Source organism: Papio anubis, chromosome 20 (genome assembly GCF_008728515.1).
Source record: "Papio anubis isolate 15944 chromosome 20, Panubis1.0, whole genome shotgun sequence".
NCBI classification, from domain to species: domain Eukaryota; kingdom Metazoa; phylum Chordata; class Mammalia; order Primates; family Cercopithecidae; genus Papio; species Papio anubis.
In genome coordinates, this window is record NC_044995.1 from 34,283,665 (window position 1) to 34,297,780 (window position 14,116).

At 52.7% G+C, this 14,116-nt stretch overlaps 1 protein-coding gene across 1 annotated transcript; it reads left to right on the forward strand.

Annotated features, from left to right (window-relative positions):
* The first annotated feature begins 5,305 nt into the window (after positions 1 to 5,305).
* On the forward strand, positions 5,306 to 10,782 carry INSL3 (insulin like 3). Its single transcript, XM_003915151.3, has 2 exons — positions 5,306 to 5,550; positions 10,253 to 10,782. Exons 1-2 carry the CDS (start codon positions 5,361 to 5,363, stop codon positions 10,456 to 10,458), a joined length of 396 nt encoding a protein of 131 aa, XP_003915200.1. The 5' UTR covers positions 5,306 to 5,360; the 3' UTR covers positions 10,459 to 10,782.
* The last annotated feature ends 3,334 nt before the right edge of the window (positions 10,783 to 14,116 follow it).

Consider the following 14,116-nt stretch of genomic DNA (forward strand, 5'->3'; position numbering starts at 1 on the left):
CTGTTACCCAGGGTGGAGTGCAGTGGTGCGATCTTGGCTCGGTGCAACCTCTGCTTCCCAGGTTCAAGCGATTCTCCTGCCTCAGCCTCCTGAGTAGCTGGGATTACAGGTGTGCACCACCATACCCAGCTAATTTTTTTTATTTTCAGTAGAGATGAGGTTTCACCATGACGGCCAGGCTGATCTCAAACTCCTGACCTCAAGTGATCCTCCCACCTCAGCCTCCCAAAGTGTTGGAATAATAGGCGTGAGCCACCACGCCTGGGCTTTTATTTTTTTAATTTATAATTATTAATTTTAAGAGACAGGATCTTGCTATGTTGCCCAGGCTGGTCTTGAACTCCTGGGCTACAGTGATCCTTCTGCCTCAGCCTCCCAAATAGCTGGGACTACAGGCACCCAGTTTTGAGTTTCCTGTCTTATTTCCAATGGGGACATTCATGTAGCTTTAAATGTATGATCTGACTTCTGCTCCCCGATCTCTTGTTTCTCTGAAGGAAGCCAAGGACAAGAGCTGTTGCCCTGGCTGGGACTCTGTCTTTTGGGGTAGCCCGTGTATCTCTTTGGTATCCTGTAAGGGGGCAGGAGGGGCTGGGGTCCCAGTCCACCCTAATGGTACCTGAGCATCCCAGGGCTTCAGTTTTCCCACCTCTCCAATGGGACCCCTTCTGTCCTCACCCTACAAGGGGCACAAAGGGATGACACCAAACCTGGCAGGAACTTTTCACGCAGTCAAGGGAAGGAAAGGCATTCCTGGCAGAGGGAACAGCATGCCAAGTGTGAGAAGGCTCAGAGTAAGGAGGTTAAGAGTCCAGGTATTGGAGCCTACGGTTTTGCCCCTTCCACGCTGTGTGACGGTGGGCAAGTTCCTTTCCCTCTCTGGGTCTCAGTTCCATCACCTGCAAAATGGGCAGAGCTTACCCCTTGGCTGTGCAGGGTCAACTTTCTGACTGGTAAGAGGGATTCTCATGCAGGTTAAACTCCTGCTGCTCCTCCTCACCTACCTGCAAAGCTTTTCTGCCACTTTTGCTCCTTGGAAAACTCTTATCCATCTCTCTAAACTCTAGCTACCACATCCTTGCAGCCTTCCCTCATATACCCCCACCACTATTGCACCCCTGTCCTTCCCTCCAGCCCCACTGTGACCCTGGAGTTGGGGAAGTGTCTGTGTCCAGCTGTCTCCCCTGACCTCAGGGTTCCTTGAGGCCTCAACACAGAGGGGGCTCTGGGAGTGTTTGTTGACTGAATAAAGGAATTCAGTGGAAACGATGGTTTGTGCTGGACTTGGGGCGATGGGGAGCCTCAGAGGGTGTGTGAGCTGGGAGGCATGTGGTTAGGGCTGTGGGCCAGAGACCTCTCAGGGAGCCACTGTGGGGGCCCCAGGGCAGGCTGGTGGAGGAGGACCACTGGGTAGGGCTTGGCTGGAGCCCTCGAGGACAGAGCCCCCTCACTCCCAGGCCCAGCTGCTGGCCTTGGCTGCAGCCTGGGGGAGCTGATTACAGGCTCTCTGTGGGTGGGGAAGGAACAGGCTGCTCTCCCAGTGGTCAGAGGACAAGGCCAGGTTGGGGGAGCGAGGCTGTGGAGAGGGGACCAACATCACTGGGGCTAGGCCACCTCCCCCACACCGGCCCCCGTCATGTGCACCTCATAACTGCTAGAAAGATGTGGAGAGTGGCCAGGTTCAGTGGCTTACGTCTGTAATCCCAGCACTTTGGGAGGCCAAGGCAGGAGGATCACTTGAGGTCAGGAGTTTGAGACCAGCCTGGCCAACATGGCGAAACCGTCTCTACTAAAAATACAAAAATGAGCCTGGTGTGCTGGCACATGCCTGTAATCCCAGCTACTCAGGAGGCTGAGGCAGGAGAATTGCTTGAAACTGGGAGGTGGAGGTTGCAGTGAGCTGAGATCATGCCATTGCACTCCAGCCTGGGCAACAGAGCGATTCCGTTTCAATAAAAAGAAAGATGTGGAGAGAGACAGACAGACAGAAGGAAACTGAGAGATGAAGGCCGAGAGAGAGAGAGAGAGAGAGAGAGAGAGAGAGAGAGAGAGAGAGAGAGAGAGAGATCTCTGTCCCTACTCTCGTAGCCCCAGAGAGTCCCCTAATTTGGTAGAAATGGGGAGGGAGCTGCTCTGTGGTCAAGACAGACCGGAGTTCCAGCCCAGGTTCTCTCCTGCCTCGGGTCATCCTTCTGTCTCTCAGCTTCAGATTCCCTCCTATAAAACAAAGCTATAAGACCCCCTAGGCAGGAAGCTGGGGCCAAGCATCCGCTGAACAAATAAATCCTGCTCTATTCCGGCTCCCCCAGCCCCTGCTCACCCAGAGGGGACCACCGTGTTGGGGAGACAGTGTTTTGGATGAGACACCCCCAGTCCTGCGTGTCAGGCGCCTTGAGAAGACCTGGACTCTGCTCGGCCTCCTGTGACCTTGGGCAAGTTTAAGGTCCTTTCTCTGTGCTTCAGTTTTCTTTTCTTTTCTTTTCTTTTCTTTTCTTTTCTTTCTTTTTTTCTTTTTCTTTTCTTTCTTTTTTTCTAGTGAGGAGACAGAGTCTCTGTCCCCCAGGCTGGTGTGTAGCGGTGCGATCTCGGCTCACTGCAATCTCCGCCTCCTGGGTTCAAGCGATCCTCCTGCCTCAGTCTCCCGAGTAGCTGGGATTATAGGCACGCGCCACCACACCTGGCTAATTTTTTATTTTTAGTAGAGACAGGGTTTCACCATATTGGACAGGCTGGTCTCGAACTCCTGACCTCAAGTGATCCACTTGCCCCATCTTCCCAAAGTGCTTGGATTACAGGTGTGAGCCACTGTGTCTGGCCTGTGTGCCTCAGTTTTCTTATTTGTACAGTAATAGAAACAACAAAATTCTGAACATTGCTGGTCTTGGAAGGTGCCTGCTCTCTTCCCCCCTCCCCCCCAGAAAATGCAGGATTATTATTTTTCAGTTGATCTATTTCATCTCTTTAAAATGGTTAAGACAATAGGGAAGACTTCGCTGTGTGTGGTGCCTCACACCTGTAATCCCAGCATTTTGGAAGACTGAGTAGGGAGGACCACTTGAGTGCTAGATGAGCCTGGGCAATATAGCAAGACCCCCACCTCTACAATTAAAAAATTAAAAATGGCTGGGCGCGGTGGTTCACGCCTTAATCTCAGCACTTTGGGAGGCTGAGGTGGGTGTATCACTTGAGGTCAGGAGTTTGAGACCAGCCTGGCCAACACGGTGAAACCCCGTCTCTGCTAAAAATACAAAAATTAGCCGGGCGTGGTGGTGGGCGCCTGTAATTCCAGCTACTCAGGAGGCTGAGGCAGGAGAATCACTTGAACCCAGGAGGCAAAGGTTGCAGTGAGTCGAGATCGCACCACTGCACTCCAGCCTGGGAGTGGCTGGATTCTGGAGCCTGGGAGAGCGAGACTCTGTCTAAAAAGATAAAAATAGACTGGGGGCCGGGCGCGGTGGCTCAAGCCTGTAATCCCAGCACTTTGGGAGGCCGAGGCGGGCGGATCACGAGGTCAGGAGATCGAGACCATCCTGGCTAACATGGTGAAACCCCGTCTCTACTAAAAATACAAAAAAAACTAGCCGGGCGTGGTGGCGGGCGCCTGTAGTCCCAGCTACTCGGAGGCTGAGGCAGGAGAATGGCCTGAACCTGGGAGGCGGAGCTTGCAGTGAGCCGAGATCGCGCCACTGCACTCCAGCCTGGGTGACACAGCGCGAGACTCCGTCTCAAAAAAAAAAAAAAAAAAAAAAAAATAGACTGGGCACGGTGGCTCACACTTGTAATCCCAGCACTTTGGGAGGCCGAGGTGGGCGGATCACGAGGTCAGGAGATCCAGACCATCCTGGCTAACACGGTGAAACCCCATCTCTACTAAAAATACAAAAAAGTGCCTGGCGTGGTGGGTCACGCCTGGAATCCCAGCACTTTGGGAGGCCAAGGCGGGCGGATCACAAGGTCAGGAGATCGAGATCATCCTGGCTAACACAGTGAAACCTGACTCTACTAAAAATAGAAAAATTAGCCGGGCGTGGTGGTGGGCGCCTGTAATTCCAGCTACTCAGGAGGCTGAGCCAGGAGAATGGCGTGAACCCAGGAGGCGGAGCTTGCAGTGAGCTGAGATCACGCCACTGCACTCCAGCCTGGGCGACAGAGCGAGACTCCGTCTCAAAAAAAAAAAAAAAATAAAAAGATAAAAATAAAAATTAAAAAATTTAACAATTAGCCGGGCATTGTATTGCAGGCCTGTAGTCCCAGCTACTCAGGAGGCAGAGGCTGAAGGATGGCTTGAGCCCAGGGGAACGAGGTTACAGTGAGCTATGATCCTGCCATTACAGTCCAACCCAGAGAGACCCTATGTCAAAAATGAATAAATAGCCTGGTGTGGTGGCTCTCGCTTCTCCCAGGACTTTCGGAGGCCAAGGCGGGAAGATGACTTGAGTCCAGGAGTTTGAGACCAGCCTGGGCAACATGGCGAAACCCCATCTCTACAAAAAAATACAAAAAATTAGCTGGGTGTGGTGGCGTGGGCCTGTAGTCCCAGCTACTCAGGAGGCTGAGGCAGGAGAATTGCTTGAGTCAGGGACAGGGAGGTGGCAGTGAGCCCATATCACGCCACTGTACTCCAGCCAGAGTGACAGAGCAAGACCTCATCTCAAAAATAAAACGTAAAAATAGGCGGCTGGGCCTGGTGGCTCACGCCTGTCACCCCAGTTACTTGGGAGGCTGAGGTGGGAGAATCACTTGAACCTGCGTCACTGCACTCCAGCCTGGGCGACAGAGCAAGACTTTGTCTCAATAGTAATAATAAAAGTAATAATAGTCCAGGCACAGCTCATGCCTGTAATCCCAGCACTTTGAGAGGCCAAGTCAGACGGATCGCTTGAGGTCAGGAGTTGGAGACCAGCCTGGACAACATGGCAAACCCCAGTCTCTACTGAAAAAAAAAAAAAAAAAAAAAATTAGCCGGGCATGGTGTTGTGCACCTGTAATCCCAGCTATTTAGGAGGCTGAGGCAGGAGAATCTCTTGAACCCAGGTGTCAGAAGTTGCAGTGAGCTGAGATCAAGTCACTGCACTCCAACTTGGGCAACAGAGCCAGATTCCATCTCAGAAGAAAAAAAAAAAAAGAAGAAGAAAAAAAAAAAAAAGAAAAAAGAAAGACTCATTGCCCAGTGCTCCCTCTGGGAGAAATACATCCAAGGCCCTGGCCCTGGGAGTAAAGGCCCTGGCACTAACCCCACCCTTGGCCTTCTTCCTGGGCGGTCCTGAAGAATGTTCTGTCCCTTCTCCAAGGCCCCCAGCTGGGGCGTCCCAGGCGCCTATAAAGGGGGTCCCCGCTTGGCCTAGGCGCCACCCACCGCCATGGACCCCCGTCTGCCTGCCTGGGCGCTGGTGCTGCTGGGCCCTGCCCTGGTGTTTGCGTTGGGCCCCGCGCCCACCCCAGAGATGCCTGAGAAGTTGTGCGGCCACCACTTCGTGCGCGCGCTGGTGCGCGTGTGCGGGGGCCCCCGCTGGTCCACGGAGGCCAGGAGGCCTGCAGCAGGAGGCGACCGTGAGTGGGGAGGGGCAGGGGCAGCGCTCTGGGAAGCTGAGGTGGAGCAGGTGCACGCAGGCGCAGGTGCAAGCAGGCGCAGGTGCACGCAGGTGCAAGCAGGCGCAGGTGCACACGTGCAGGGCAGGTGGGTAGGCTTGCATGCGTGTGCCCAGGGCTCACCTGCCGGCTGCGTGCACAGATCATGGATCCCCACTGGAGTGTGTGTGAACCCGCGTGTGAAAGTCCCCGGAGCCATTAGCCAGGCGCGGTGGCTCGTGCCTGTAATCCCACCACTTTGGGAGGCTGAGGCAGGCGGATCCCCTGAGGTCAGGAGTTCCAGACCAGCCTGGCCAACATGGTGAAACCCCATCTCTACTAAAAATAATGAAAAAAAAAAAAAAAAATTAGCCGGGCGTAATGGTGTACATCTGTAATCCCAGCTACTTGGGAGGCCAAGGCAGGAGAATCGCTTGAACCAGGAAGGCGGAGGTTGCAGTGGGCTGAGATCATGCCATTGCACTCCAGCCTGGGCAACAGGGTGAAACTCCATCTCAAAAAAAAAAAAAAAGAAGAAGAAGAAGAAGAAAGAAAGTCCCTGGCATGAGTCCCCTGAGGGGTCAGAAACAGTGTGAGGCAGGAGAGGTAGGCTCTTGCAAGTACACGATGAGATCCTGTCTTAAAATTTCTATATTTTGATTTTCATGAATTTTTGCCTTAATTTTGCTTTGTTTGTTTGTTTTTCGAGACAGGGTCTCACTCTGTCGCCCAGGCTGGAGTGCAGTGGTGTGATCTTGGCTCACTGCAGGCTCAACCTCCTGGGCTCAAACGATCTTCTTGCCTCAGCCTCGGAGTAGCTGGGTTACAGGTGCTGCCACCATGCCCAGCTAATTTTTTTTTCTTTTTTGTAGAGAGGGAGTCTCACTCTGTTGCCCAGGCTGGTCTCAAACTCCTGAGCTCAAATAATCCTCCCACCTTGACCTTCCAAAGTGTTGGGATTAGGGATGTGAGTCACTGTGTCCAGCCTTAAAGATATTTAAAAGTATTGCTTTGGAAAAGTATTGCTTTTTACAATTATTTTATTATTTTTTTATTTATTTATTTTTTATTTTTTTGAGACGGAGTCTCGACTCTGTCGCCCAGGCTGGAGTGCAGTGGCCGGATCTCAGCTCACTGCAAGCTCCGCCTCCCGGGTTCATGCTATTCTCCTGCCTCAGCCTCCCGAGTAGCTGGGACTGCAGGTAGGCACCATCACACCAGGCTAATTTTGGTATTTTGTTTGTTTGTTTGAGATGGAATCTCGCTCTGCCATCCGGGCTGGAGTGCAGTGCTATGATCTTAGCTCACTGCAACCTCCGCCTCCTGAGTTCAATCAATTCTCCTGCCTCAGCCTCCTGAGTAGCTGGGATTACAGACCACTGCCCAGGCCACCCACCACCATGCCCCGCTGATATTTTTGTATTTTTAGTAGAGATGAGGTTTCACCATGTTGGCCAGGCTGGTCTTGAACTCCTGACCTCAGGTGATCTGCCTGCCTTGGCCTCCCAAAGTGCTGGGATTATAGGCATGAGCCGCTGCACCCGGCCTAGTTTTTGTATTTTTAATAGAGACAGGGTTTCACTGTGATGGCCAGGCTGGTCTTGAACTCCTGACCCTAAGTGATCTGCCCTACCTTGGCCTCCCAAAGTGTTGGGATTACAAAAGTGAGCCCCCATGCCTGGCCTTTTTACAAATATTTTAAATTTGATTTTAAAAGTATTGCATTAAAATACTTATCTTGCTGGACATGGTGGCTCACACCTGTAATCCCCGCTACTCAGGAGGCAGAGGAGGGAGGATCACTTGAGGCCAGGAGTTTGAGACCAACCTGGGCAATATGAGACTCAGCCTGAGACAGAGACCCTTATCTCAAAAAAAGAAAAATTATTATTATTATTATTATTGTTATTATTATTATATTTTGAGACAGGGTCTTGCTCTATCACCCAGGCTGGAGTGTAGTGGCGTGATCTCGGCTCACTGCAACCTCTGCCTCCCAGGCTCAAGCAATCCACCCACCTCAGCCTCCTGAGTAGCTGGGACTATAGGCATATGTCACCATGTTTGGCTACTTTTTCTATTGTCAGTAGCGATAGGGGTTTCACCATGTTGCCTAGGCTGGTCTCAAACTCCTGAGCTCAGGCAGTCTGGTCGCCTTAGCTTCCCAAAGGCTTGAATTACAAGGCCTGGCCACAAAGTTTTTTTTGTTTTGTTTTGTTTTGTTTTTCTGAGACGGAGTTTCGATCTTGTTGCCCAGGCTGGAGTGCAATGGCACAATCTCGGCTCACCACAACCTCTGCCTCCCGGGTTCAAACGATTCTCCTGCTTCAGTCTCCCGAGTAGTAGGGATTATATAGGCACGTGCCACCACGCCTGGCTAATTTTGTGCTTTTAGTAGAGAAGGGGTTTCTCCATGTTGGTCAGGCTGGTCTTGAACTCCCAACCTCACATCTGTAATCCCAACACTTTGGAAGGCTGAGGCAGGGAAGTCACTTGAACCCAGGGGTTCAAAAGCAGCCTGGCCAACATAGGGAGACCCCATCTCTATTTTATTTAAAAAAAAACTAATGCTGGCTGGGTGCAGTGGCTCACGCCTGTAATCCCAGCATTTTGGGAGACCCAGGCGGGCAAAATATGAGGTCAAGAGATTGAGATCATCCTGGCCATCATGGTGAAACTCCGTCTCTGCTAAATATACAAAAATTAACTGGGAATTGTGGCGCGTGCCTGTAGTCCCAGCTACTCAGGAGGCTGAGGCAGGACAATCACTTGAACCCGGGAGGTGGAGGTTGCAGTGAGCCAAGATCATGCCACTGCACTCCAGCCTGGCGCTAGAGCAAGACTCCATTTCAAAAAAAAAAAGCTGACGCTGACATTTGGGGATGTGTGTGGTAGAGGGGCCGTCCTGTATATTGTAGGGTGTTAGATAACATCTTTGTCTTCTGCCCCCTAATGCCATGAATAGCCTCACACCCCACCCAAGTTGTGACATCCAAAACTGTCCCCAGACAAGTATCCCCTGGAAACAAAATCACCCTGGTTTGAGAACCACTGGTGTCAATTGTAAACCGCAGATTGGGTAGGGGGTAAACAACCCTCTAAATTTTCATTAAGTCCTTTTTTTTTTTTCTTTTTGAGACAGTCTTGCTCTCTCACCCAGGCTGGAGTGCAGTGGCATGATCTCGGGTCATTGCAGCCTTGCCTTCCCAGGCTCAAGTGATCCTCCCACCTCAGCCTCCCAAGTAGCTGGGACTACAGGCACGCACCACCACGCCTGGCTAATTTTTGTATTTTCTGCAGAGACGAGGTTTTGCCGTATTGCCCAGGCTGGTCATGAACTCCTGGGCTCAAGCAACGCACCCACCTAGGCTTCCCAAAATGCTGGGATGACAGGTGTGAGCCACGGTGCCTGGCCTCAAAAAAGTATCCTGATGGCTTCATGCTTCCCTCTCCATACCCTAGTCCTGGCCCTGGTGCCGGTATAGAAGACGAGTTTGTGCAGATGTGTTAACGTGTGTCGACATGCCTGTGTGCCACTCCACTTGGGGCGTTAGGGATCCAGGAGAGGGGGTCTGCAAGGGTGTGTCCACATAGGGGTGTGTGTGTGTCTGTGGGTCCACCACACATGCGTGGGTGACCAGGAGGTGGACCCATAAACACATGCACACCCTTGCACGTCTCTGTGCCATGAGGAGTCTGTGGGCGGGTCTCTGACCTGCTCTGGGTGCCTCATGGACCCTCGGACCTGTTGGGGAAACTGACACCATCTGTAGCTCCAACACCCCTGACACTCCCTGGGCAGGGCTTGGAGCACTCAGGTGGCATATGGGGACACACGCAGCTGGGGATGTGAGTGTGGACATGAGTTGAGTGGATGAGAGGATTAACCAGGTGCCTGGTGTACAGTAGGTGCTTAATAAGTGCTTTTTTTTTTTTTTTGAGACAGAGTTTCATTCTTGTCACTTAGGCTGGAGTGCAATGGCACGATCTCAGCTCCCTGCAACCTCCACCTCCTGGGTTCAAGTGATTCTCCCACCTCAGCCTCCCAAGTAGCTGGGATTACAGGCGCCCACCACCACACCTGACTAATTTTTGTATTTTTTAGTAGAGACAGGTTTTCACCATGTTGGCCAGGCTGATCTCCAACTCCTGACTTCAAGTGATCTGCCTACCTCGGCCTCCCAAAGTGCTGGGATTACAGGCGTGAGCCACTGCGCCTGGCTAGTGCTCACTTTTCTTTTTTTTTTTTTTTTTTGAGACGGAGTCTCGCTCTGTTGCCCAGCCCGGAGTGCAGTGGCGGGATCTCAGCTCACTGCAAGCTCCTCCTCCCGGGTTCATGCCATTCTCCTGCCTCAGCCTCCCGAGTAGCTGGGACTACAGGCGCCTGCTACCACGCCGGCTAAGTTTTTGTATTTTTTTTTTTTTTTTGTAGAGATGGGGTTTTACCATGTTAGCCGGGATGGTCTCGAACTCCTGACCTTGTGATCCACCCACCTTGGCCTCCCAAAGTGCTGGGATTACAGATGTAAACCACTGCGCCCAGCCAGTACTCACTTTTTATTTGCACGCATGATGCGTGTTTGGTGGGTCACTCAGTGGGATGTGTGTGCATTTGTGCACATGCAGCACGGGGTAGCGTGTCCTCTGTCATTTCCGTTCCAGTTGAGTTTCACTCTGTCCCCAGGTGAGTTGCTGCAGTGGCTGGAGAGACGACATCTGCTCCATGGGCTGGTGACCGACAGCAACCCTGTGCTGGGACCTGGCCTGCAGTCCCTGCCCCAGACTTCTCACCATCACCGCCACCACCGTGCAGCTGCCACCAACCCTGCACGCTACTGCTGCCTCAGTGGGTGTACCCAACAAGATCTGCTGACCCTATGTCCCTACTGATTCCTCCTTGGGTGCAGCCTCAGAGTGGCCTGAGGCCCAGAGGGTCTGGTCTGGTGAGCTCCTGAGGCCACACAGCACCATAAAGTCTCGTGTCTGCAAGCTTTTGATTACCTCCTGGGATGGGGTGCTCACTATCTACCCCAGACCAATGCCACCTGCAGCCTGTGGAGTCAACTGCAGAATAAATCACACCCTAGCCACTTTCACAGATGCTGGACGCTGAGAGCCAAATGTCTTTACTCCAGAGGCGCCCCAGACGCTCCGCTCCCTGCATGTGTAACACCCCTTCTTGCTGTCTCCTAGTAAATAAACGACCCAAAGCAGCTTCCTGCATTTTCTCTAGAAAAAGGGACAAGCCTCAGTCAGTCCCTGTGTGTGCTTGTCCCCCAGCAGCCACAGACCCACCGGAACTTCCAGGAGCTTGATAACTGAGAGGCATTGTGACGCAAAGTGGGGAAACTGAGGCCCAGGATGAGGGCTGCTTGCCAAGGTCACCCAGGGAGGGAAGGGTTAAGTGCAGGACTTGAACCGAGGTCTCTACCAAGGCCCATGGGAGTCCTTAGCATTGAGGACTTAGAATGGCAGGACATTAGACACAAAACAAACGTCTGAAAATGATCATCACAAAACACACTGGTCTTTTTTGTTTTTTTCCAGACAGGGTCTCACTCTGTCGCCCAGGCTGGAGTGCAGTGGCACAATCATAGCTCACTGAAGCCTCCAACTCCTGGGCTCAAGTGATCCTCCCACCTCAGCCTCCAAGGTAGCTGGGATTACAGGCGCCCGCCACCACACCCGGCTAATTTTTGCATTTGTAGTAGAGACGGGGTTTCACCATGTTGGCCAGGCTGGTCTTGAACTCCTGAGCTCAGGTGATCTGCCCACCTCGGCCTCCCAAAGTGTTGAGATGACAGGTGTGAGCCACTGCACCTGGCCCAGTCATTGGATTCAGGGTCCACCCTAATCCATGATAACCTCATCTCTGTCTACAAAGACTCTATTTCCAGGGACTGTCCCCTGAGGGCAATAGGGAGCCACAGAGGGTGTGTGAGCAGGGGGCAGAATGAGGTCAGATGTGCCTGTTAGAAAGACCTGCAGCCCCCGGCCGGGCGCGGTGGCTCAAGCCTGTAATCCCAGCACTTTGGGAGGCCGAGACGGGTGGATCACGAGGTCAGGAGATCGAGACCATCCTGGCTAACACGGTGAAACCCCGTCTCTACTAAAAAATACAAAAAACTAGCCGGGCGAAGTGGCGGGCGCCTGTGGTCCCAGCTACTCGGGAGGCTGAGGCAGGAGAATGGCGTAAACCCGGGAGGCGGAGCTTGCAGTGAGCTGAGATCCGGCCACTGCACTCCAGCCTGGGCGACAGAGCCAGACTCAGTCTCAAAAAAAAAAAAAAAAAAAGAAAGACCTGCAGCCCCATCTCATCCAGGCCTGATTGTCCTGCTTGGATGATGTCTCAGCCTCCCAATTCCCTCCAGTCCCCACAGCAGCCATTTTTAACCATCTTTTTTTCCTTTTTGAGACGGAGTCTCCCTCTGTCGCCCAGACTGGAGTGCAGTGGTGCGCTCTCCACTCACTGCAAGCACCTCCCAGGTTCACGCCATTCTCCTGCCTCATTTCTCTCGGTAGCCAGGATCTGGGTGCCTGCCACTGCTCGCTAATTTTTGTTTTTTTTTGAGAGGAGTTCTGTCGGGCTTCAGACTGGAGTGCAGCGTGTGATTCCACTCTCACTGCAAGCTCCGCCTCCTGGGTTCACGCCATTCTCCTGCCTCAGCCTCCCGAATGGCTGGGACTACAGATGCCCGCCACCTGGCCCGACTAGAATTTTGTATTGTGTAGTAAAGACGGGGTTTCACCGTGTTAGCCAGGGTGGTCTCGATCTCCCGACCTCGTGATCCGCCCGTCTTGGCCTCCCAAAGTGCTGGGATTACAGGCGTGAGCCACTGCGCCCGGCCTTTTTTTTTTTTTTTTTGAGACTGAGCCTTGCTCTGTCACCCAGGCTGGAGTGCAGTGGCACGATCTTGGCTCACTGCAACCTCCGCCTCCCAGGTTCAAGTGATTCTTTTGCCTTCAGCCTCCTGAGTAGCTGGGACTACAAGCACACAGCACCACGCCCGGCTATTTTTCCTACTTTTAGTAGAGACCAGGTTTCACCATGTTGGCCAGAATGGTGTCTATCTCTTGACCTCGTGATCTACCCACCTTGGCCCCCTAAAGTGCTGGGATTACAGGTGTGAACCACCATGGCCGGCCTACTTATTTATTTTTTTGAGATCGAGTCTCACTCTGTTGCCCAAGCTGGAGTGCAGTGGCTCAATCTCAGCTCGCTGCAAACTCCGTCTCCTAGGTTCAAGCGATTCTCCTGCCTCAGCCTCTCAAGTAGCTGGGATCACAGGCATAAGCCACCACACCCTGCTAATTTTTGTATTTTTCGTCGAGATGGGGTTTCGCTATGTTGTCTAGGCTGGTTTTAAACTCCTGACTTCAGATGACCCGCCCACCTCAGCCTCCCAAACTGCTGGTATTACAGGCGTGAGCCACCATGCCCAGCCTCATTTTATTTTTGAAACAAGGTCTCCCTCCCACCCAGGCTGGAGTGCAGTGGCATAGTCCTGGCTCACTGCAACCTCGATCTCCCGGGCTCAAGTGATCCTCCTGCCTCAGCTTTCCGAGTAGCTGGGACCATGGGTGGGCACTACCACACCACTGGGTTAATTTTTTTCTGTAGAGACAGGGTCTTGCTATGTTGCCCAGGCTGGTCTCAAACTCCTGGGCTCAGGTGATCCTCCCACCTCGGCCTCCCAAAGCCCTGGAATTATAGGCATGAGTCACTGTGTTTGGCCCTATCACCCCATTTAAATTCTGCTCAGGCTGGTGTAGTGGCTCATGCCTGTAATCCCAACACTTTGGGAGGCCGAGGCAGGTGGATCCCTTGAGGCCAGGGGTTCGAGACCAGCTTGGACAACATGGTGAAACCCTGTCTGTACTACAAATACAAAAATTAGCCAGGCGTGGTGGTGCATGCTTGTAATCCCAGCAACTTGGGAGGCTGAGGCATGAGAATCGCTTGAACTCAGGAGGCGGAGGTTGCAGTGAGCTGAGATTGCACCGCTACACTCCAGCCTGGGCAACAGAATCCAGGAACTGCTTAAAAAAAAAGAAATGTCGGCTGTGGCTCAAGCCTGTAATCCCAGCTCTCTTTGGGAGGCCGAGGCGGTGGATCACGAGGTCAGAGATCGAGACCATCCTGGCTAACATGGTGAAACCCCGCCTCTACTAAAATACAAAAACTAGCCGGGCGCAGGAAGGGCGCCTGTAGTCCCAGCTACTGGAGGCTGAGGCGGAGAACATGGAACCCGGGAGGCGGAGCTTGCAGTGAGCCGCAGATCGCCACTGCACTCCCAGCCTGGCGACAGAGCCGGTGACCTCGGCCCCAAAAAAAAAAAAAAAAAGAAAAAATAGACCCGTCTTTGGGGATATGAGCTGAAAGCAATAGGGAGCTATGAAGGGTATCTGAGCAGGGGGTGGGTGGGATGAGGTCAGACCTGCCTGACAGAAATTCCTGCAGCTTTTGCCTCACCCACATCCCATTTTATGTTTTTGTTTTCGTGTTGCTGTCCAGGTTGGAATACAGGGGCGCAATCATGGCTCACTG